Below are 24,255 nucleotides of genomic sequence, written 5' to 3'. Positions count from 1 at the left end.
CTAAGATCCATTTGAGTATTGATATTTACTAATAGGTTTTTTCCATATACACAAACTTGATCTAATACTTGACCATGTGTTTAGGGGGTGTAGTTACCTGTCAAATTATAAAGGTTGAGGTTTACTTTCTTATATCAACAAGTTTAAATATGTTACATGTATACATACATGTAGTTCTCTGACATGCTACTGGATGGAGAGATGTCAATTTTTCCATTAAACCACTTGAAGAAAAGTTACACCTCCTCTGTGGAAATAACAGTGTAGGTTCCATTCTATGACAAACTATGTATATCATAAGTAATAGCAAGTTGTGAATACACTGAAAATCTTTCGTTCACTTTACTTTAGAGGGAAACAATAGGTATAAGCAGCACAGAATCATCTTGGGAGACAATGGAAGTAAAGCTTTGACCCTCAGCTGCATGTACTCTTGCTGTTCTATGACAAGAAAATGGCTTTGTTATGGTTTTTCTATGATGTTCAAAGTAGGAAGAGATTGTATTTGTCTTTTAAACAATCTTTTCTGATGTTTCAGTCCTCTGGCTTTGCAAGAGAGGAACATTCTCTGTAGTTGGTGATTCCAAGCTACCAACAACTTCCTCTATCTCTTCTGTTGCCTTGCCCCACAATACAACATAAAGGCCAATTGATACTATTATAGCTCCAACTACGCTGCAAAATGCAGAGAGAAAAAATGTACATATCAGCAAACTGTCATTAAATTATACTATGCAAATGTCAATGTTGTATGTTTGAGCTTAAAATGGATTTTATTGGTAGTAACTCATTGAAATGGCCTTTTGTAAGTACAAAATCATAAATCATCAAGAAAAATGACAAAAAAAAGAGGCTAGTTTGAATGAGTGATAAGACAAGTAACAAAGTAAGATATTTGAGGGAAGATTCATCAACAATTCCATGCCATGTGTAACCAATCTACTCCCAGATAATCATTTTATTCCAGATTCATTCTTAAATCTCAATTGTGTTCTTTGACAACAACATGGTTCTTCCTATTAGCTAACTCATTCTTATTATCATATTTCATCCTAGAATATTTACCTCAGTGTTGAGTTTCATTTCTTCACATTTTCATAAAGCACATGCCCATATGGACAATTTTTGTTAGACTGAATTTTCTATACTCATCATAATAACTTGCATAAGTGTTTCCCCTTGTTTTAAGCAAGAATCAAATACAAAATTGAAGTAGTACCATACCTTCCGATATACAGAGTATCATCAAGGAACATAACACCCATTCCCACTGCAATGACAATTTGAAATGGCCTGAAGGATGTTACAAAGACAGACCCCTTTAAATTCAGTGCCCAGGCATAAACTACATTGCTCATTAACTTTCCAAATATTCCCTAAAAACACAAAAAATGAATCATCAATGAACTACACAAGCAAAGGAAGGTGTATCTTTCTGTTCAAAGAGAAACAACAGTTTGCAAGATATCTTACTGAGCAAACAATGGAGATCAGTGAAACATTTAGACCTATTTTCCAAGCACTAGCATCTGGCACTCCAAATAAGCCCACAGTTGTAGTGAATATGGTGGCAGTAACACTGTAAAAGAAGACTAGAGTAAGTTCATCCGGGAACACTCTCAAGATATCCTCCTGCAAAGGAATTAAAATATGTTAGAACTAACTAAGATTCTAAGGCTTTCCATATAAAGTACCAAGAAATTTGTTCACAAAAATAATGTGGATCCTCTAAAGTAAGGAGCATATCTTGAGAGTAAAGTGCAAATGAACTAAATTCAACAGTTTATGATCTTATAAATCATCATAATTTATCCACTTTAATTCTAAATTATATCTCTTAGTTTAGAAAACCTTGAGCCTACCTCTAAAATGTACCATACTGAAGTCAGAATGTAGTCACCTATCAGCAGAATGCCACCAGTGGCCCAGCTAGCATCCTCTGATTTAAGAAAGTTCATTGGTTGTTGAAGTGACAATGAAAGATGTTTGTGAGCATTGAGGATTGATGGCCCTTTGTAGAAAGTCAGTACAAATGCACCTGATATTGATATTATGCTTCCCATTACCTTAGCTTGACTACTCCTACTTTTAGCAGCTAACTTTTCCATCCTTAATTGCAGACAAGAGGAACAAAATAAGTGTACAAAAGACTGAGATATTCATTCCTAGTGGTTAACATCATGAACTTACTAATAGTTAAGAACCATTTTCTTTAAAGATGACATTGAGCTTAATTCCTACCATCGATTTTGTTGGAGATCCAACATATTAGGACATTTTGTAGTATATAAATGAGTGCAAATCTCACCTTATAAGCTGGTTTTACGATGTTGAGTTAGACTTAAAATTCACTTCTTAATAGATTTGATGAAATTAGATTACCTATGATGAGCTTTGGTACATAAAATATGCGGTTGTTCCCTTAGAAGACAAAATTTTCCAAAAGATTCATATATAATATGCATGAGCTCTAACAACTGTGATGAGTAGTAATTGGAATCTTGGTCCATAGTCAGTTAAGTTTCTTTAATCAGTCTTTGTACCTCCAAGGAAATTCAAGCCTTGGTCCCTGGAAAATTGGTGGGGTTCTAAGTTGACCATAACACTTTTCTCACACTAAAAAGTATGCTTGCCTTTATTTAAGATATTGCATAGCGTGCTAGAAAAGAAAGCATATGACAGAGACTCCTTTCTTTAATGCAAAAATGACAGACTTTGAAATTATTTCTTGATGTTTACGTTCCATAAGATATAATAAAACACCCTCAAGTACAAACAAAATTAAAAAAAAATCCAAATACAATTAAGCAAGGAGGAGAGTGAACCTGCAGAGTACAGCAAGGATGAAAGTGAAAGCAGGCACCAGAATGCCAATTGATGAAGCAAGAGCAGGAGAACTATAGCTGATTCCTGCATAACCCAGTATCTGAGATGAACTTCTGCAACACATGGCCATCGAATTACAAAACAAGAACAGCAAAATCATTATATGATTTGATGAGAGAGTCCTTGGACCACAACAAACTAACAACAACAACAGTGACAAAACTCATATTAAAAGGCCTTGAAAAGTAAAGGGTGGTGTTGAAATTCAAGTGAGGTAAGTCTCTTTACCCTATCACCCCAAGAAGAACTATTTTGGATAGTATGGAGAAACTGATTGGAGGAACCCCTCTTGATCTGCAAAGAGACATTAGAAACAAAACATGGTAACTGATAAAATCCTTCAAACACAACAAGTTCAAGATAAAAATACTTGTATCATTGATGATGATTTGCTATAAACAACTGCATACCTTCTGTGGAAAAAAGTGACAGGAAGAAGCACAGTGGTAGCAACAGCATAAGCATATGCCACAAAGACATGGCTGTTCATTCCTTGCAGTGAGGCTACTTTGAAGAGTGTGAGTAAAGCCATGTCATTGCATTCAATGCCTAGAAGCACCAAAATTGGCAGAAAATTCCTGTAAAAGGACCATTCTCTTGCCATCTTAGTATTCACAAAACTCTAACCTTGTTGCAGTTGGTTTGATGGAGTTGTTCTGAATTGTGTCTTCAAGTTATAGTCATTGAGTATTAAAAAATCATAAAAACATTGTTTTATTTCAATTAAAAAATTTTGAATTCTTTAATGAGTGTGCTTGTGACATGGATTAGCATTTGTAAAATTTATACTATTTAAAGATAAGGTTATCATCAGTGCATTATATTATTTTTAATTATACAAACTTTTCTTCTCTCTCAACCGAAAAATATAAAAATTAATCTCTTAATGTTGTGACACACTAAAATATATTAAAAAAATTAATTAATTTTTTTTATGTTATACAACATCATAATTCTTATTTCAGAAAATATTTGTACTACCACAGAAATAGAAAAATCAGCTTCAGCTGAAGCACGATGTTATAGGAAAGTCATGAAAGATTCTTTATGAGGCATGGCTGAATAATGCAACAAGAAAAAGAAAAATCGACAATTTGGACATAGTTGCTTCGGAAAGTACTCCTCTCTTTCTTTTATGTCGTTTAGGAACTCTACGGGTATGTAACGGATAAACTATATTATTTCGATTATCGATCGACTAATATACATTAAAAACATTCAATAAATGATAATAATGACAATTATGAAAATTTTTTAGGAATCATAATCGTGTCTCATCGAATTCAGATGATATTTCCAAAAAATAAGCTAATACTGATTTAGTGAAAGATATTGATTTAGTGAAAGATATTGATTAATTAAAGATATTTTTTAAACATACCAATATACAAATATATCAATAAACCTCCCTATAAATCAGGGATTATGCTAGAAATTAGTTAACATTAATATTTGATAGACTTGGTTCATCACAACAAAAGTTCATGACTAACTACTATAAGTAAACTCTCTACATAAGGTCGTTTGAATCAGCTTTCACTACACGCTCTTAACACAGATACTTACTTGATTGGCAAAGTACATTTTTCAGGTCAATTTCAACCGAACATCGACAATTAAATACTTTTTTCAGGTCAACTCCGACCGAACATCAAGAACAAAAAAATTTCAAAAAAAAAATCTTAATCTTAAAATTAATGTTTTAATTATTTATTATTTTTATAAATTTCTTAATATTCTCTTAATTTAAAACAAATTTTATCATTCACTTCTTTCCTTCCTTATTTTAATCATAAAATCCCTTATTTTAATTTACTTTACTATTTACACAATCTTTATAGTTTGTGAAGAATTCGCAATTTATATCTTATATTTACTTTAAAAAATTACTTTTAATTTATATATATATATATATATATAATTTTTAACAATTTTAGTCTTTACAGTGAAACTAAAAAAATATATTTATTTAGTAAATACACTACAAGAAAATCTTTAAATAAAAAATAGTTTGAGACTAAAATAATTAGTCATTATATTGACTACATCAGAAATTATTTTATAAACTAAACAATTATTAGTATTTAAAATAATTTCTATTATTAATAAAAATTTATAAAGTAATTTTTAAATTGGTATTTAACTATAGCTAATTTAGATATCAATTCAGAAACTATTTTATAATATTTTATTAATAATAAAAAATAATTTAAATATCAATAATTTTTTAGTCTCTAAAATTAGTTTATAATTTAATCCATATAGTGATTAATTATTTTTTATCTTTAAATTTAATTATTATTTAGTAGTTTTCTTGTACTAATAAAAATAGTAAAAATTAAAAAAAAATGTTAAGTGAAAAGAGTAATAGGTTAGTTGAAAAAAACAACAGAAGTGAACAATTTAAAGTCATGAAACTTATTAATTATTTTTATTTTTATTTTTACATATTTCTATTATTCTATTTATCTTGTATTTTTTTCTCTATTTTCTTTAACCAAACACCTTTATTTTTATTCTATTTTTCTTGTAACAAAGACTTAACTTTTTTCATTCTATTTATCGTTTTTATTTTTATATGAAAAATATTAATTTTTTAATAAATTAAAATTTGAACTATCTATTATATAGAGACTAGGTAGGTAGAAGACAAAAATATTAGCAGGGTATCCATGAATTAAAAGGAGACAAGAAAGATAAAATATTCAGTAATTCAAAGTAATTCCTTCAAATGAATCACTAAAAACATCCATTCAATAAACACTCAGATATATTTGGATAAATTGTATAGTTAAGAATACAACTTTTTATAATTTAAATTTAAAAAATAACTTATAAAGAAATTTAGAAAATATGTCATACCAAATATTCATCACTTTATTCCTCTAAAATATAATAAAATTATATAAAAATTATCTTATCTTCTTAAGTATTATGAATCTTGAGTTAGACTGACACCTCAATTGAGTTAGACTGACACCTCAATTAATAATAATTATCTACCGTATTATTAAAAAAAACTAAATAGAAGAAATTGGAGAAGATTAAACCAAAACTCATATTTTAATAAAAAATAATATATATTTTATTTATATATATTAATAAAGAAAAAAAAACTATATAGAAATCTATTGATAAAATAAATAAAAAAATCTAATATTGTAATGTAAAATTGAAACAAGTATTTAGTTTAACAAGAATAAATTTGGAAAACTAAATTCCTCCTTCTCCTCTTCCATCTCCACCACCCTGAGTATGTCGAGCGCCATCAGCAGCTTCGCACCGGTCTCCCTCCACGCCGCACGTGCCATGGCGGTGAACGTCTTGCGCACGGGGATGGTATTGCGGATGGTGTACCATGGCATGAAGGCGTAATGGGAGATAAAGAGAGACAAGAAGATTGAGAGAACAAGAACAACGGTTGAGTTCACCATTGCTGAAGTTTCTGCTATGTTTCTTTCGTCATTGTGACTGTGACTGTGTAGCTATATCTATAAAGGTGCCTTTGGATTGTGGAATGTTCTTCATTCATATGAAACATGGAAGAAGTAGATAAAAGATAGAAGATAGAAATTATTATCTTTTATATACACATTTAATATTCTAATTGTATTTTAGAATATGAAAAAAAATAGTAAAAGTGATTACGGTGGATTCACACACTAATTTTGTTTCATGCAACAATTATTATTCTTTAAAATATAATATCGTTTCTATTTCGAAGTACAAGATTTGTTTCTTTTATTAATGAATAGTCAAAAAAGTTTAATGTTGAAATTTGAATTTGTTACTATTAATTATTTTAAATATAATATTCTAAAATCATGGTTTACCTATATATATCTAAGTCTGTTGTTTCAAAAAAAATATTCATCTTTAACATAACTAGAAGAATAAGTCGGTTATTATTTTATTATACATTTATCATATTAAATATCACGGCATGATAAAAATGGCTCTGATACCATATTAGAAGTGGACTTTAAACCTAACTCAACCCCATAAAACCGTCTCATGAGATTGAGGTTTGCACCCACTTATATACCATGAAAGGCTCTAATATCTAGTCGACGTGGAATCTCCAACATTAAACTTAATAACAATGAGGTTTTAATTATCTTTTGTTGATATTTTTTTTTATTCATGAAAGTGGAAAATTAACCTATTCAAACTCGCACAATTTTATCTTTTATTAATAGGGCAAATAAAAAAGTTAACATACATTTGGAGTAAACTTTCATCTCCTGTCATTAACTAAATTAAATAAATATAAACTAATTTAAACTGACTTATTATTAAATGGGTTAAATTGACAAAAGTGATCTATATTATTATCTGTAAAATAGGTGGATGAGAGATATTTCAATTATTTACTCATACTATTGATTATAAGTTAATATAAATATGTGATTACAAAACACTCTGTTCACAATCCAAATAAACCTAAAAATATAAATATTTTTTTTTACCAACAATTCTCTCAAACACTGATTTTTAAGTTATTTAATTATGATGAATAACAGAACTTTTATAGTTCCTTAGTTCCAACTGGGGTTTGTACTTCTTTTAACTTATTGGCATGAATATAATAGTTATTACATTATATTATTTATATCTAATGCAAAGTATATAAACCTCACATTTTCTTTCTTAGCATTCCTTTAATTTATTGGTTTTTGTATTTGCTAAAAAGAAGGAATATGCTCTCCACAAAATTTTGTTTGCATAACCAAGTACAAACCACAACTTCAACATATTCTCTTTTGAAATGACAATTTTGACCATTTCTTTCCTCTCCTTCTCAATATAATCTATCTTGTACTTTTTCTACTCCCCTTACTTTAAAAAGGAGAGTAGAAGAGTTCGATTTGCAAAAGTGATAAGCCAAAAACTTTTTATATCCTAAAATAATTTTGTAAGAACATTGTTGTATTTTCTTTAGAAAACTAGAAGAGAGTGTTTAACCTTGTAAACATTGAAAGACACAACCTCTCTAGTGAGCAACCCTTGTGATCTTTCGATGACAACTCAAATAATTTCATTATCTTAGCCAAAAGGTACTTGTTGTTAAACAATAGTCATGTTAGTTAGTGTGGTTTGTTGTCATACAATACTCGTGTTAGTTAGTGTGGTTTGTTGTAAAACAATACTCGTGTTAGCTAGGAGTGACTTATTAACAACAATACTTGTATTAGTCATGAGTGACTTAATTATTATAAAAAAGCACTCATACGGAGCCAGGAGTGAATACAAGCTGGAAGAACACTCTTGTATCTTACAATGTTAGTATATTGGTGGAACTCAAATAGTTGTTTGAGAACTGAACGTAATTTGTGCTATCAGATGAACAATTATAAAAACATCTTTAGTAATTTCTTCCTTTCTTTATCTTGTTGCATTGCATGTTATAATTAATGTTCTAACTTAAGAACACGAAGTTCTAGAACTCAATTTGGGGAAATCTTCGTCTGATTTCACTTATGCAGACAATACTTGCGAAAAACTTCCAAAAGTTTTCAAAACACAATTCAACCGTTCCTTCTGACTGCACCTATTTTCTTACTTTCCATGATTGTAATGACCAACATGAATGACTAATTCTACCTTTTGGAATTATGGGTAATTTGTTCAAACTCTTATGTATTTTAGGTGATATTTAAATATAATATTTTTTCTTGATTGATGATTGATATTATCATTTTATTTTTAATGTTTATTTTATCATAATTTTGATCCTTAGATTTGACTGAAAAAAATACTTCTAAGTTTAGATGGTTTTTATAGGAATCAATAATCTCCAAAAAATAATTGTCTAGATTCACATTGTTGTTCTATTTCAATTTTTATTAAAATCAAAATACAGATTTCAATCTTTTTATTATTTTAATTTCTGAGTCTCAAATAGAATGTTAGTGAAAAATATGCATGATGTATTAATGCATAATTCGCAAAATAAACCTTACAATAATAGTAAAAAAAAAAAGTTTCAATCTAAACTAATAATCTGGTTAAGGTTTTCATGTACTTCTAAGATTCAGAAGACGTATTCAAATCACAATTCAATAATAATATTATCAGATGAATCAAAGAGAAAAAGAAAGATAAAATGAGAAAGAATATTTTTTTCATTTTATTTTCCTTATTTAGATTAAAGTAAGAAGTCTGACTATATACACTCATTTTCATTCTAAGTAATATAATATAAAATAAAAGTTAATAAAAACTAGAATAAGAAAAACAAATTAAAAATTAAATATAAATAAACGAAACAATTACAAATTACAAAAAATTAATTAATATTAACTTTCTTTCTAGAAGAATCTCATTCCTAAATATCAATAACCGTAGGCTATGTCCTCTTCTCCGCCACCTTCTTCGCCACCGTGACCCTGAGAACTCCGTCTTCCACCGTCGCCGTGACCTTCTCCAGGTCAGCATTCGCCGGCATCCTGAACCGTCTGGAGAAGATCCCGTTGGTCCTCTCCGCCATGTGCCACTTCTCGCCCTCCTCTTCCTCCTCCTCCCTCCTCTCCCCGCTGATCCTCATCACGCGGTTCTCCTCCATCTCCACCCTCACATCGGAGCGCTTCACGCCGGGAATGTCGAGCACCATGACGAGCGCCGCACCCGTCTCCCTCCAGTCCGCGCGCACCATGGCGGCGAACGTGTTGCCCACGGAAGGCGCATCGAAGGGCACGTGGACGACGTGCGCGGGCGTGTCGCGTGAGGGGAAGATGGCGTGACGGAAGGTGCTCCATGGCGTGAATCTGTAGCGTGGCATGCAGCAGCCGTAGTGGCTGATGAACAGAGACAAGAAGATCGAGAGAATCACAAGAGTGGTGGAGTTAGCCATTGATTATTTTTCTGCTATGTTTTCAGAAGTTTCTGTGTTTGTTTTCTCACTGTTCTTGATTGCGATGAAAATAGATTATGATTTGGATTCTGGAATGTATATATAAAGCTTTTGGATTCTGGAATGTTCTTGATTCCTATCAAAATAGATTATGATTGGGAAGATACAAGATGGAAGATGAAAGATATATAGAAGATAGAAATTATTCTTATTTTATTCTTAATTAAAAATAAATAATGTATAAATAATACACGTTTAATATTCTAATTCTAATTTTTTAACTGTATTTTGTAACTATATATATATATATATATACTAATTGTTTTATGCAACAACTATAATTTATATTATTTTTTTAAAATATATAGAATCACTATATATATATATCGTTTATATTTCTAAATATAAGATTTTTTTTTCTTTTATGAAAGAAAGATTAGATAATAAAAAAGTTTAATGTTGAAATTTGAATTTGTTACTATTATTCTCACTAATACATTATTTTTTTCTAAAAATATTATAACTACATAGTTTACATATATATATATATATATATATATTAACATAATCAGTTATTATTTTATCATACATTTATCATATTAAACAATTTTTAATAAAAAAAAGGTTTTATTTAACGTCGTAACTAAATGAAATAAATATAAAATAATTTAAACTGACTTACTATATAAATGAGCTAAATTGACAAACTATGTAATCTATAATATATTTTTTATAAAAAAAATTATTTATGTAAAAAAAATTAAAATTAAAAATATTTTTAATGAAATTTTATGATAACGTGAATAATGGACATACGTTTTAATAAATTTCACGTTCAAAATTTGTCTGTCACATTTTGGAGTGTTTATTTTAATGCTTTCCAAAGTATAAGAACACAAATCTATTTGAAGAATTGAGAAAAGTGTTAATAGAAATACAAATCCAGAAGTATTCCAAAATACTAAATTCAAAATGTTTTGATCCACACCTTTTTCTTATTTGAAAACTACGTAAGACTTTCAAAATTGCACCATTGAGTGTAGTTCAAAAATATTGGGTGCAGAAAGCAATTGCCCCTGTGCAGGGAAGAAAATGGGCTTTCTATTAGCTTGTGGCCCGATCCAGGCATAAGTGACCCATCAAGTGTATGTTTCTAAACTATGCACATACATTTTCATTGAGGACATATTCCAAATCATTAATTTATTTTCAAAGAAAATGTGTGGATATTCTTGCAAATCAGGGTTTAATTAATAAAAAAAATTTGCTGTTTAGATAATATATTAGGGATAGTTTTATTAAAAAATAGATATAATTTAAATTTATTTAAATTTATATAATTTACATGAATTTAAATTTATATAACTTAATATATATATATATATATATTAAAAAAATCATCTTATAATTAATAAATAGAAGAAACCACTTTTTTAGCATTGCTTTATTCTTAGTTTGATTGTGCAAGAAACATAGATAGTGACCCCAACCATGATTATTTACTTGCTTGTGGAATTTAGGTAAGATGGGAGGACTTAGTGGAGGGAAACTTAAGGCATTGGTGGACCATGTTGCTTAAAATCCTTATTCCACACACTAAGAATTCTCCTCCTATTTAATGATAGTGGTTCAATATCAACATCTGTGATTGCCTCAAAAGTCTTAACCCAACTTTTTAAGATTTCTAAGAAGCACTTTTTTTTTTCAATCTATATGCATGTCCAAATAACCCGTTTCTTGTAACCAACATCATGAGTAGAAACTTTCCAAAAAAATGTTGATTTTAAGTAGAAGTTAGAGAGGAAAAAAACAATAATCAAACATGTTCTTAGTTACTTCTATATTTAACAAAAGATTCTTTATCCCTATTATATTTCATAGAAGATTTTTATTATAATTCATTATATTTTATATTTCATAGAAGATATATTTTTATAAAAGCTCTCATGTTAGGTATCAGTATGAAATTTGACATCTCAGATACGTTGATACCTCAAAAAACAGCAATCATATGTCATCACATGAAAAAAATATTATTAAAAAAAAAAGAAATACAAGAAAACATGGGGGACTGAACCAAAACTCATATATTAACAAAAACGGTACATAGGTAATCTATACCTATTAAAAAAACTCTAAGAAAAGATTAGATGTAAGCATATTATACCAATGAAAATACTCTCTATGAATAAAGTCTAAGTTAGCAAGCTTATCAACACATGCATTCCCTTCACGAAAAATGTGAAAAACCCTAAATCTGATTTCTCAAATTAGTTAAGACGAGAATTCCACATATTACAAAGCATCCAAATATTTCATAGAAGATTTACCTATACTTAGATTGAATTTTTATTTTAGAGCAAAATATTATTCATAGTATATAGTCAAATCATAATATATAAGTGGAATGTAAATCTTATCTTACAAAGTGAATTTTATAAGATTAAGTTATGAATAAACTCCTTACATTAGTCTAATATTTTTCTTGAAACTAAGATTAAGAAGAGAATTTCTCTATAATGTGTACTATTTTTTCTTATTACGATTATTATACTGAAAACTAAGTCAAATAATTTCCATGTACATGAAAATGAAAAATATTCTAGTATGAAGTTGTGGACTTAATCAAAATATGTAATTGAAATTCATTATCTTTTGCTCTCTTGCCTAGGCAAATAAGTGCAGCATCTCAATTTCAATTTGCATGATAATAACATGTAACCTAATAATGAAAAGGACCATTAATATGAATCAAATTCAGAACACAGATTTTGTTTGTATGAAGTTAACCACCTTGTCACTTTTGAGATTTTGTTAAAGTCAATAATTAGAAATATAATTCAACTTAGAGTGAGATTTTTTACCTATAACTTCAACGTCAGAAACTAAAGGAAGTAACTATTAAACCAAAAGAAGAACATGAAAGTATTAAAGGTTATATATATAATCAAGAAAAGTTATTTTATTCCTTCTCCACTAAGAAACCCTTATAGTAATTAACAAGCCTCTCCTAAAAGATTATAAAATTATAGTAATGACAAAGTTTCCCTACATTCATCCTTGTTTATATATATATAAATAAATGTTTTTGTATGGATTTTTGTTCTCACACATTTATGTGGTTTTATTTTGTTATTTATATATCTTCTGAACCTTTTTATTTAGATAGAGATAGGTAAGAGTTGGATTGGATTAGATTTAGAAGAGATTGAAATCTAAATCAATGTTTTTTTTTTGGCAAGAAAATTAATAGTAAATATTCAGATTTTTTTAAAAAAATTACAATGTTTTGATCACTTTTACATTTACGGTGGACTCATCAAGTCTCCTTTGATAAAAAAGAAAATATAAGAAAAGTAATGAATAATATCAAAAGAATTACAAAACAAAAATTTATAAAATTACACAAGTTATAGAGTTGTATAAAGATGTTTAAACTTTTTTCTAAAAAAATTAGATTGAGGTTCTATATATATGCTCCGTCCTTACATTTAGTCATTTGGTAGATTTGATTTCTTAAATTTTGTGTTGTATATATTGCATAAGAGGAATTCACCATTGTTGAAATGAATTTGTTTTATATTTTAAATGAAAATTTGATAAATTAATTAAATCATGTAAATTTCAACCTCAAGTATGTTTAGATAATATCATTATGGTTAATTGTTGTATTTAAGGAGTGTCTCAATTGATTGAACACATCAGAATAAGCTCTCATTTTAAGGTTAAAGGAGAACGTATTCCTCTAATTCGAGGATTAAGGGAACACATGTTCTTTTTTGGAATCACTTTTTTTCCTACGTAATAAGGATTTGTCTTTGAAATCTCTTTTCGATTCCTACAGATGACGTCTATGTTCTGACTTCAAGTCCGTTGAGATAATCACCACATCCAAGGTGTTGTCTGCTTTAGAGTTCAGAGTTTCGTCATGGTTTTGTCCTTAAAAGAAGTATCGAATGATTAAGAGAGAAAGATATATTTAGATTGTCCTTACCTCAACTTCTAAACAATGTGAAACTAGTGAATATACAAGATCTTTGAACCTTTGAAAAGATTATTAAAAAAAACAAAAAAAAATAATTAGATAGACCTTACTTTTTTTCTTTATGATAAAATGAGTAAGTAAAACTAAGTTTATGAAAAAATAATGTATTCTCCATCGAAACATTTCAGCTCCATTTTCGATCAAAATAATTTATATTAGGAATCATAAGTATATATCCATTATACCTCTTTAAGATTTTCATTATATCTCATTTTTTTGTTAATTAACCTAAGTAATTATAGTTTTTATTTTAATTTAACATAATTATTGTTTGCGTAAAACATAAAATTTAAATAAACTAGTAAATAAATTAAACAGTAAATAAATTAAACAATCAAATTAGATTAATCCCAAATCTACATTCTAAAAGTAACAAAAAAAACTCAACCCTGTTTCCTTTATGGTAAACTCATTTCTTGTTTATTGATTTCGTTGATGCACGAATAAGACAAATGTTTGTGGTATTATGATCTAATCATAACTATGTATATAAAGGTAGGATTATTAATTTTTACAAAAGTAATTTAAAAAATTGTATTTACTATAACTTTCACTGAAAATTTAATTTATTTTATTTTAGATACAGAGAGTGTAAAATAATTTTACATTGTTATTTTATCATCTAATATCATATTTGGTAAGTTAAATTGGGAAAAAATTATAATAGCTATCTTAAAATTAAAGTAATAATTTTTCTTGTTGATTGATATTATAAAAGATTTTAGTGCACAATCCTTAAACTCGTAAATCCAATCTTAGCAAAGCAAGTATTTTGTCCCTCCAAAATTTTTGAAATTAAGTTTTAATAATTTTTTTTAAAAAAATTATCTATTTTTTATCTAATTTTGAAATACAATATTTTTTTTAGTTTGCTTAAATTATTCAATAGTTGAAATGCGAACCCAAATACGGATTTAATAATTATGATACTGATTTTTAATTGGTACGGTGGTGAGTGAATTGCACGCGCTAATTTGGGCAGTGGGATTAGAATTTGCGTGTTTCAATCTATGATCCTTTACCTCGCACTTCGGGAACTGCTGCCACTTTCACTCTTTGGATTCTTACTTTCTCTCACCACACACCAATTTGTCCAATTTGGATCACAACACAACACAGAAACAGCCATTAACAAACACCTTCATTTTTCACTTTTTTCTCTCTTCTTCTACCTTCAAAACATCACAAGAACCAACCAAAGGTGAAAAAGTGAAGTGAACCACCACCCCTTATGCGAGTTGAGTTCAACACATCGTGTGAAAAACACAATAGAGGGAAGAAGATTGTTGGTTCATCACTGTTTTGTATGTGAGAGTGCACTTCTAGATGCATGTTCTTCACTTCTTTGTATGTTTGTGTCCAAGGTTGAGTGTGAACTAAAACATTTGAAGTGTTTAAGGTGTAAAGATGTGACTATGGTTGTGTTGGGTGAGGAAGATCTTTGTGATCTGAGATGAGATGAGATGTCAGAAAGCATGTATCCTAGGTTGTTGGTTTTGGACCATACCCATTTGAAGATGGCATGGGTTAAGCATCAAATCCAGCAGAAAGATGGTTACTTGAGCTACTCACCACCCCTTTTGTCTTCATCTTCTTCACCTCCTTACCCTCCTGGTGCTGCTTTCCACAAAGAGTCACCTTCAACAACAACAACAACATCTGGCACTAGAATTAGTCCTGCTGTTCTCTTCATCATAGTGGTTCTTGCTGTTCTGTTTTTCATCTCTGGCCTCCTCCACCTGCTTGTTAGATTTCTCATAAAGCACCCATCTTCTTCTGCATCTGCTCAATCCAACAGACACCCAGAAATCTCCACATCTGATGCTCTCCAGAGGCAGCTGCAGCAGCTCTTCCATCTCCACGACTCTGGCTTGGATCAAGCTTTCATTGATGCTCTTCCTGTCTTTCAGTACAAGGAGATTGTTGGGTTGAAAGAGCCTTTTGACTGTGCTGTGTGTTTGTGTGAGTTTTCTGAGAAGGACAAGCTCAGGCTGTTGCCTGTGTGCAGCCATGCTTTTCACATCAGTTGCATAGACACATGGCTTTTGTCAAACTCCACATGCCCTCTTTGTAGAGGAACGCTTCTCACTCAGGGATTTTCTATTGAGAACCCTATGTTTGATTTTGATGGTCTGAGGGAGGATGAAGGGTGTCCTTGTAATGGGGAGAGTGGATTCAGTACTGGGCAGAAAACAGTAGTGGTTGAAGAAAGTGTGGAGAAAGGGGTTTTTCCTGTGAGGCTTGGGAAGTTCAAGAAGCTGAATGTGGAAGGTGGGGAGAGAGAAGTGGGAGAGACAAGTAGCAGCAATTTGGATGCAAGAAGGTGCTACTCAATGGGGTCTTACCAATATGTGGTTGGCAATTCTGACCTCAGAGTGGCCTTAAACCATGAAATTGACAAAGGTCAAGTCACAAGGCTCACCAAAGGAATGGAACATGAAGATGGGAAGGTTTCAGTGGAGGGAGATGTGGAAGCAAAGAAGATCAGTAGTGTGAGTAAAGGAGACAGCTTTTCTGTGTCCAAAATCTGGTTGTGGCCAAAGAAGGGGAGATTACCTACTTCTTTGGATGCTCAAATGGGCATGCCAATGCCATCATTTATGAACACAGATTTTCAAAGGAGGAGGGAAACAGAAGGGCCATGAAAGGTATCCACATGTTTTTCTTTTTTTCTTCTTAGTTCTCTTCAATTCGTTTCAATCCATTGATTAAAGCTAGCTCCCCTGGCCTTGCCTCACAACTCCAAAATATTTTTTGGTGTGCTAATTTTGACTGTGATGATGACTGATTCTGCCATACTATTGATGTATTACGATTTGATGGTATATATAAGAAATACTACATCTCTTTCTTCTATCAAACAGATCTCATGACTCTTTGGATTGATGAATTAGAATCATCTAAGGTTTTTAACACAGTTCACAACTACTAATTATAGTCACAGCAGCCACAAGATTTATGTAGCCCTGTGATCATAATTTGTTATGGTAAACGTTGAGCTGATCAGATTATTTGGTTATGCCAAGTGCAAAAAAGTAGAGATACCAAGAATTTTGTATGATTTTGTGATAATAATTAACAAGGGACAGATCTACAGTGGTTGATTATTGAATTTGTTTGTGGATTATGGCCTGTTTCAAAACCAGACTTGTCTCTTTCTGTGTCATTGTTCACTTGCCATCAATGTGTCTACTTGATCATGACTTGTGGCAAGTGCACTTGCTTTCTTTGCTTTCCAAGGCTTTTGGCTTTGTCTAAGCTATTTTTCTTTATTATTGGCCTTGCAGTTACTTTCTGTGAGAGGGTGAAATGTGAATGAGAATGTGAATGCAAACTTTTTCTTCTTTTTCTTTTCTATTTTTTGTTCTGCTAAAGATCTTTTTGGCAGTTGAGTACTGGTAGTGGGATCCATACAATAGAATCTTTTTTCCTTGTGATGAGTTTTGATTCAAAAAAAATTGGTGTGGTTGAACCATGTGGGACCATTTTGCCCCTCCCCATGTGTCCATCTTGTAATTAAAGTTAGGTTTTGTATTGTATCAATCATAATCACAATCAATTAGTCCCAAATTAGTTCACTAAGAAAATGATAATGGGTGGATTTGCTAGTGTGTGCACATTGATGCTATCAATGAGTTCCACTTGTCTACATTTTTTTATTGGTGTTCAAGTATTTACTAGTTTTTGTGATGAGATGACTAATTTTTATTGGGATCTTTCTTTTTAATCAAGTTTTTTTTATTTAAAGATTTGGTTGGAATTTAAGGTTTTGTTTGAACTAATGACACCATACTAATTGTTTAAATTGTTTGCTTTGGAAGAACATAGAAATAAAGAAATGAAACTAGAGAAGTTTTTTTAAGTAGAAAGGAAGTAGTAAGAAAATGAATAAAAGTTTAATTTTTTGAAATAAAATAAATATAACACAATAACTTTGGTTGAATTTAAAGCTAAAAGAAAGATATTTATTTTTCTTTCTTCTTAATTAGATGATTATATGAATTTTATAAAATAATGTTGACATTGCTCTCTTACTTTATGTTATTATTTTTAATGTCCTTGATTAAATTTCTCAATATAATTATTAAGATGGGTAAAATTTTAAATAATTATCAAAATGGATAAGTTTTTGTTAAGGTGTTAACACTTCAATTGATATCTCATTACATTGAAGTTGTGTTCTTGACATGATCTCAGTTAAAATAAATTAAAGTCGTGTTATATATCTATTTTAATAAAAAAAAATTCATTTTAATAATAATTAAATGAAATTACACCATAATGATAAAAATCCCATCAACTATTGTACACTTTCTCTTGTAAGTGTTTTTTTTGTTCAGGCAAATACCAAGAAATAACAAAAACAAAAAGAGCTCTTGAAACAACAAAATAATGGTTTTATATCATTACTTTTAAAACTACATTTTAATTTATGAAAGATGAATCTCTTAAATTAGAAGAAACTAACAAATACATATAAAGTAACTACACATCAAAACTGAATCCAAAGAGCTATGGATAAATATAGAATGATGACGTAGAAAACACTAGTGTTATATACAAACAATAATAAAATGTGCCACTTTATGTAGTGGGAAACAATAATAAAATGGAAAAATGTTGAAGAACACTACACTATCAAACTTTGAAAAGAAAAAGGTGCTAGCATAAAGAGAAAAAATTAGGTTAAAAAGAAAAAGGTGAAATGAACATAGAATGCACATCGAAGTGGCACATAGCCAAATAGGCCCAATTCAGAAGAAACTCACGAATTTCATTCACAATTAATTAGTACCCTTTTATTAATTAATGCCATTTTAATAATTTCTTGTTATTATAGCTTAAACCCTCAACTTGTTTCCTTAAAAAAATAATTTTATGATGAGGTTCAAAATAATTGACACAATGTCAACTTCCAAAAGAGTGTTCTCTAATGTGAAATGAAATGTCTTCAATCTCAAAGCATTAATTAACCCTCCAAACAAAGAAAACAAATATTAGGTCTCCACACACTCACCAAGAATAGTATATTCTATTATACAATGCATCTTCACAAATCATGTATGCTACTTTATACTTTCTACAATGATTTATAGTTGAAATTCATGGTGAGAGTCATTCTAGCTACTCATCATGCACCACAATTTTCAATCCTTCACATTATCTTCAATACCCTTTTCACTTCTATCCTAGAAGTTTGGAACTTTGTTATATATGGTCATTGAAGGCCATTTGTGAGAATCATGTTCCTCCACATATATATATACATAACCTAGCTTCTTTTTCTCCATGTTTTCCCCTTCCATCCTCTTTGAACTATTGTGGCAAAAGATGGTCCTTAGCCATTGCAATTTCACCCCTCATCAATCTATCAACATCAAACAATAGAAACTCCATCATTCTCATTTCCAAATCATGATGCACTCACACAAGAAGGAAAGAACTTTTTAAACCTAAGTAAAAGAAAAACTATACAATATAATACCATATGAGATTGAGATTCATATGAAGCTAAAAATACCATAAATAACACATGAATTTCCAACTCACCCTAACCTAAGGCTAATTTGTATTTTAAATTTTATTTTTCTTTATCAACATATTTACTAGATTGCTTTTTTTTTTCCCTTTATTGTGTTGTATTTTTGTAATTTTGTAAAGAATGAGAAAATTAAAAAAAATTGTTGAAGATAAAAAATTGTGATTGAAGAAATGAATATAGGTGTGGTGATGGGATAGCATTAGTTGGTTGGCTCCAAGATTCTGCGGTCAGAGGACAACTGTGCATGCTGCCGTTCCATGTTGTCAACCACCGAATATCACAATTCTAACTTCACGCGCTCTGCTAACGCGTATTTTATACTGTTAACAAAAGAAAAAAAGTAAAAAATAAAAATAAATAAATAAATAAATATAAAATATATATATATATATATATTAAACCTATACTTATTTTCTCTTTAATCAACCAATTGAAAATAGAAAATTAGAAGTAATTACATCATTCCATTAATGAGGAAATGATAAAATTAAATAGTAGAATATTTAGAAATTTAAATTAAATCTAAATATAAAAGTATTATTGTGAAAACTGACAAATGATTGAGGTATTACAATTTATATAAACAAAATAATAAAAACAAATATGTTGTAATTAAATTTAAGAAAATTTCATTAGTAATAGAGATGATTTAAAAAAAATTAAAATTTATGAAATGAAGTGAAGTGATATTTATAAAGACTATACTAATTAGTGCTTTAGCCAAGGATACGAGATAAGAAATTAGTATTTTATTTATTTATTAAAAGTGTATTAATGTATTTCCTTAGTTATTTTAAATAAATCCTAAGTATGGTTTTCAACACCTTGTATTTTTCTTATACGTTTAGTTAAAGAATCAAACTTCTACTATGTATTTAAGAAAAAAATTACCTTTAATTTTATTTATGAAAAAAATGTTTAGTCTTTATACTTTTTTTTAAACATGATAAAAATTATTGATGAATTCATTTTCAAATTTTAAAACTATGAATTTGTTTTTGTTAGTAATAGTAGAACAAAATAAGACAAACACACCGAGTGAATGTTGAGAAATAAGAGGTTTTCTCATTCACATACAAAATGAATGTTGAGAAATAAGAGGTTTTCTCATTCACATACAAAATGAATGTTGAGAAAGAAGAGGTTTCTTCATTCACACTTTAAAGAATACACAAGTAAATGTATTTATGAATAATAATCTAATGTATTATTATGTTTACATCTTAACAAAATCTCTAACACTAATTTTTAATTATAGTATACCACTTCCCTTTAATCTAAATTTTTAGTTGACTTTATTCCCAATAAATCTCTCAATTTTTTAAATCTCACTAGTGGTTTAGTGAAAATATTTGTCATTTGATCTTAATGCAACAATCTACTACTTGATACCTGAAAAAATGAAACTTTGTTTGTCACAAGCTCTGGCATGCAATTTACGTAGATGTTATATACTTAGCTTCACATGAAAAAAAGTGCTACAACATGTTGTCTTTTTTAGCACCAAGAAATTGACACATTCAAATACTTGAACAAATAGTCAAATGTGCTCTTTCTTTTCACTTTGTCTCCACATAAATTTGAGTTAAAAAATGCTTATATGATTGTTTCATTATGATAATCTTCTTTCAAGAATAACAAGTCATGGTCATGTGTACCTTTTAGATATCTCAATATATGTTTAACTACAACCATATATGGTATTCTAAGATTATTCATAAATCTACTGACCAATCCAACTCCATAACTAATATTACTTAGAAACTTGAGTGATCCTACAATTTTTATTTTTTTTCATCCAATTCTTCAGTTAATTTCAAATTTGTTTTCACTGGTATACACTTGATGTTCTTTACCTTTGACTTCAAATCTCGATGGTTGTAGAATATACACATTTTTCTTTAAAGGGTCATTAAAAAAGGTTAACTTAACATCCAACTAACATATAGTCCAACTTCTAGAACTGACCATAGCAATCACTAATTGAATTATTTTCATCCTTAAATGGAGCATACACATTGTATAATTAATTCCCTATTTTTGAAGAAAGTTTTTTGCTACTAATCTAGCCTTGTGCTTGGCAATAGTTTTGTATGATGTGAATTTGACTTTAAACACCCACTTAACATTAATAAGATGTTTGTTTTGTGGTAGATACGTCAACTCATAGGTTTTGCTTTTCTTAATAGCTTCTAATTCCTCAATCATGACATCCTTCTATTCTATAATGTCAAGAGCTTGCTTCCAATTTAATAATGGTTCAATGCCCACCATAAATGCAAAATGTATCATCAGAAACTGCATTGTCATTTTACAATTCATGATTTGCAAGACTGGTTAAAGGAAATCTCATCCTTTGAGATCTTATTGTAGTAGGCATAACTGAATTTGAGGTTTTGTTTTGCCTGGTCTTTATAATTTCTTCAAGGATACATGGAATATGAGTTTCATATTCACTTTCCATTCCATGATACAATTTTCCATAATAACATCTCTATAGATAGCAATTTGTTGCTTTACTGGATTGTACAACTTATAAGCACAGTTGAGTCATCTAACTAGCATAAGAGCTTCACTCTTATCATCCAACTTCTATCTTCTCTCATATGGAATGTGTCTGTAACATAGTGACCCTCATAATCTTCCTTGCCTTTTCTATTAGAATTACTACCATGCCAACATTCATAGGAGTAGTCCCCAAAATTTTCAGTTCTAACGTTGCACCCATGTTTTATCAAGATTCTTTCTACCACCTCTTCCTCTATACTAATTGCCTCTTCTAGAATTTGAATTTTCTCTTTGCACATTGTCACTGCCACCGTAAGAATGATCTTGAGAGGTGGAGCCATTTGAATCTCCATTCTTGTCTCCACTTCTACTTCCTTTTGATCTTCCTCTACCTCTTTTATTTCAACCACCACAATATCTATTTTTCTAACTTGCAAGGCTTATTCTCCAACCTTTCATTGATTTTTCTCTCGATTACTCTGCTCATGTGCCTTTTTAAGAGTTTTGCAGTTCTTCAAAAGTCATAGTCTCAAGATTTTTTTTACTTTTCTATAGCAACAACAACATAATCAAATCCAGAAATTAAAGTTCTGATTACCTTTTCGACAATCTTGCTGTTAGCCACCATCATCACAGGTTCACATGGAATTAGCCAAAATTTGGATTTTGTTGAAAATTAAAATTTGGATGGAAAAAGTTCATAGTGCCTTCGAAGAGATGGTAACTTCACCTTTGTTTTTCCATTATTTCCATATACTTGTTTTAGAGTATCTCACACTTGATTTGAAGTTGTGGCTCTTGAAATTTTCTAGAAAACAATTGTGAAAACACATTGATGCATCAAAAATCGAGCCATGCTATCCAACATCTTACTCTCTTTATATGCATGATTCTGTTCTTTTGAGAAATTCTTGAAACCCAATTTTCACAACCTCGTCAACTTCTTAAAACCCAAGAATGATATTCATCTTCACATATCAATCATCATAACCTTTCCCATCAAATATGGAAATGTTTCGAGGTATGTTACCTACACCAACCATGGAAGCACACTCGCAATAATGTTTTAACTTACTATGGTGCTCTCACTTTCATTGGTCCCTCTCCTATAAAAGCCCTGGATACTAACTTGTTAGAAACGATAGAACAAAACAGGGCACACACACAAAATGAATGTTGAGAAACAATACTCAGACATCTGATTTGGATTAAACAATAACATATTCACTTTCTTTGAATATATTAAAGAAAATGCAATTGCTAAATAACAAAAAAAATGTTATTTTGATTCTTGAAATTTTGATAACTAATAAATGTTTAAGTACTATCAATTAGTGTGCTTGTTTTATATTGAACAATGTATTTCCACTTTCCAATACCGAAACCAAAAAGGAAAAGGAAGGTTAAATTATACTTTGGTTGAAATTTTCTGACATACAATAACGCACCATCTAACAAAGATATTTGGAGTGTGACTTAGTTTTGATTTTTAGTTAAAGACTATTCAATGAAAAAGGCTCAGTAAAAACAAATCCAATTCGATTCATCTTGAACGATCGTTCTATTTATTTAGTTGTGAAATGTCAGAAAAAAAACATTATACTATTGGCTTCCTAGTGGGAGATTCAGTTGAGTTGACCCTAATGAAAGAGAAAGAGAAAAAGTAATGATAGGGTTTGAAAAAGAGAAAAGTGATGGAATATCGAGCGGAAAGATAAAAAGGAACGATGGAGATAGAAAATAGGATATAGAAAGAAAGTGAAACTGTGCTCAACAAGTTTTGGGTATAAAGAAAGAGGAATGAATAATTAGCTCTCGTGATTTCTCTCATACCACACTCACACTAACATTGACTGGTTTTGAATGAACAGAATATTCACTTGTTTTCACACACACACATTCAAGTGCACAGTGCTCCATGCTGCTGTATGCATGAATGTTCCCAAGACATAATCTAAAGGAATAAAGTCAAAGCAAATTTGGGGCGTTCACATTCCCACAATTTGCTGTTTTCGGCATCGTATCAAACTCAATGGTCAACATTTCCAAAATTTATATATTTGTATAATTGAGAATAATTTAAGATAATCAAAATCAAAATAAAAGGTTTATATATAAAAAAATACTCCATGCTTTCAATCTCAATAGCCGGAAAATTTTCAGTGATATTTCGTAGTAAAAAGGTTTTCATATTCCTAAGAAAATTAACAAGACAAATACAAAACAAGTATTATAATAGAAAAACAATATAAAATTAAATATAGTTAAAATTAATTTTAAAACAGAAAAAGGTATTATTATGATCGTTTTGTTTCGTTCCTAGTTTTCTTAATATACAACAAAATAAAACAAAAAATGAAAAGAGAAAAACCTAACTATGAACAACACGGCGCTTTCCAGCCTCAGTACGTCAGAGCGGCC

At 29.7% G+C, this 24,255-nt stretch overlaps 3 protein-coding genes across 3 annotated transcripts; 1 reads left to right on the top strand and 2 right to left on the bottom strand.

Moving 5' to 3' along the window:
- Positions 1–190: 190 nt before the first annotated feature.
- Positions 191–3,597, bottom strand: LOC137836798 (WAT1-related protein At3g28050-like). The gene is made up of 7 exons (XM_068645542.1): positions 3,297–3,597; positions 3,115–3,180; positions 2,826–2,939; positions 1,863–2,109; positions 1,474–1,632; positions 1,225–1,376; positions 191–675 (listed from the first exon to the last, which is right to left on the bottom strand). Exons 1-7 carry the CDS (start codon positions 3,488–3,490, stop codon positions 513–515), a joined length of 1,095 nt encoding a protein of 364 aa, XP_068501643.1. The 5' UTR covers positions 3,491–3,597; the 3' UTR covers positions 191–512.
- Positions 3,598–9,235: 5,638 nt separating this feature from the next.
- On the bottom strand, positions 9,236–9,739 carry LOC137836596 (18.1 kDa class I heat shock protein-like). Its single transcript, XM_068645258.1, has one exon. It carries the CDS (start codon positions 9,737–9,739, stop codon positions 9,236–9,238), a length of 504 nt encoding a protein of 167 aa, XP_068501359.1.
- Positions 9,740–14,655: 4,916 nt separating this feature from the next.
- Positions 14,656–16,645, top strand: LOC137836797 (RING-H2 finger protein ATL46-like). The gene has a single exon (XM_068645541.1). The coding sequence runs from the start codon at positions 15,248–15,250 to the stop codon at positions 16,427–16,429; it is 1,182 nt and encodes a 393-aa protein (XP_068501642.1). The 5' UTR covers positions 14,656–15,247; the 3' UTR covers positions 16,430–16,645.
- Positions 16,646–24,255: the final 7,610 nt, after the last annotated feature.

Source organism: Phaseolus vulgaris, chromosome 4, assembly GCF_000499845.2.
Source record: "Phaseolus vulgaris cultivar G19833 chromosome 4, P. vulgaris v2.0, whole genome shotgun sequence".
Taxonomy (NCBI): Eukaryota; Viridiplantae; Streptophyta; class Magnoliopsida; order Fabales; family Fabaceae; genus Phaseolus; species Phaseolus vulgaris.
Note: the sequence above shows the minus strand (reverse complement) of the source record. Positions and strands in the feature narration are given on the sequence as shown.

Bases quoted from the DNA above. Each gene is read 5' to 3' on its own strand.
- LOC137836596 (XM_068645258.1), bottom strand. From the start codon at position 9,739: ATGGCTAACTCCACCACTCTTGTGATTCTCTCGATCTTCTTGTCTCTG.
- LOC137836798 (XM_068645542.1), bottom strand. From the start codon at position 3,490: ATGGCAAGAGAATGGTCCTTTTACAGGAATTTTCTGCCAATTTTGGTG. The intron at 2,110-2,825 runs GTTCACTCTCCT...TCTGCAATTAAG, and splicing joins ATCCTTGCTGTACTCTGCAG to GATGGAAAAGTTAGCTGCTA. The intron at 1,633-1,862 runs GTAGGCTCAAGG...ATTCCTTTGCAG, and splicing joins CAGTATGGTACATTTTAGAG to GAGGATATCTTGAGAGTGTT.
- LOC137836797 (XM_068645541.1), top strand. From the start codon at position 15,248: ATGTCAGAAAGCATGTATCCTAGGTTGTTGGTTTTGGACCATACCCAT.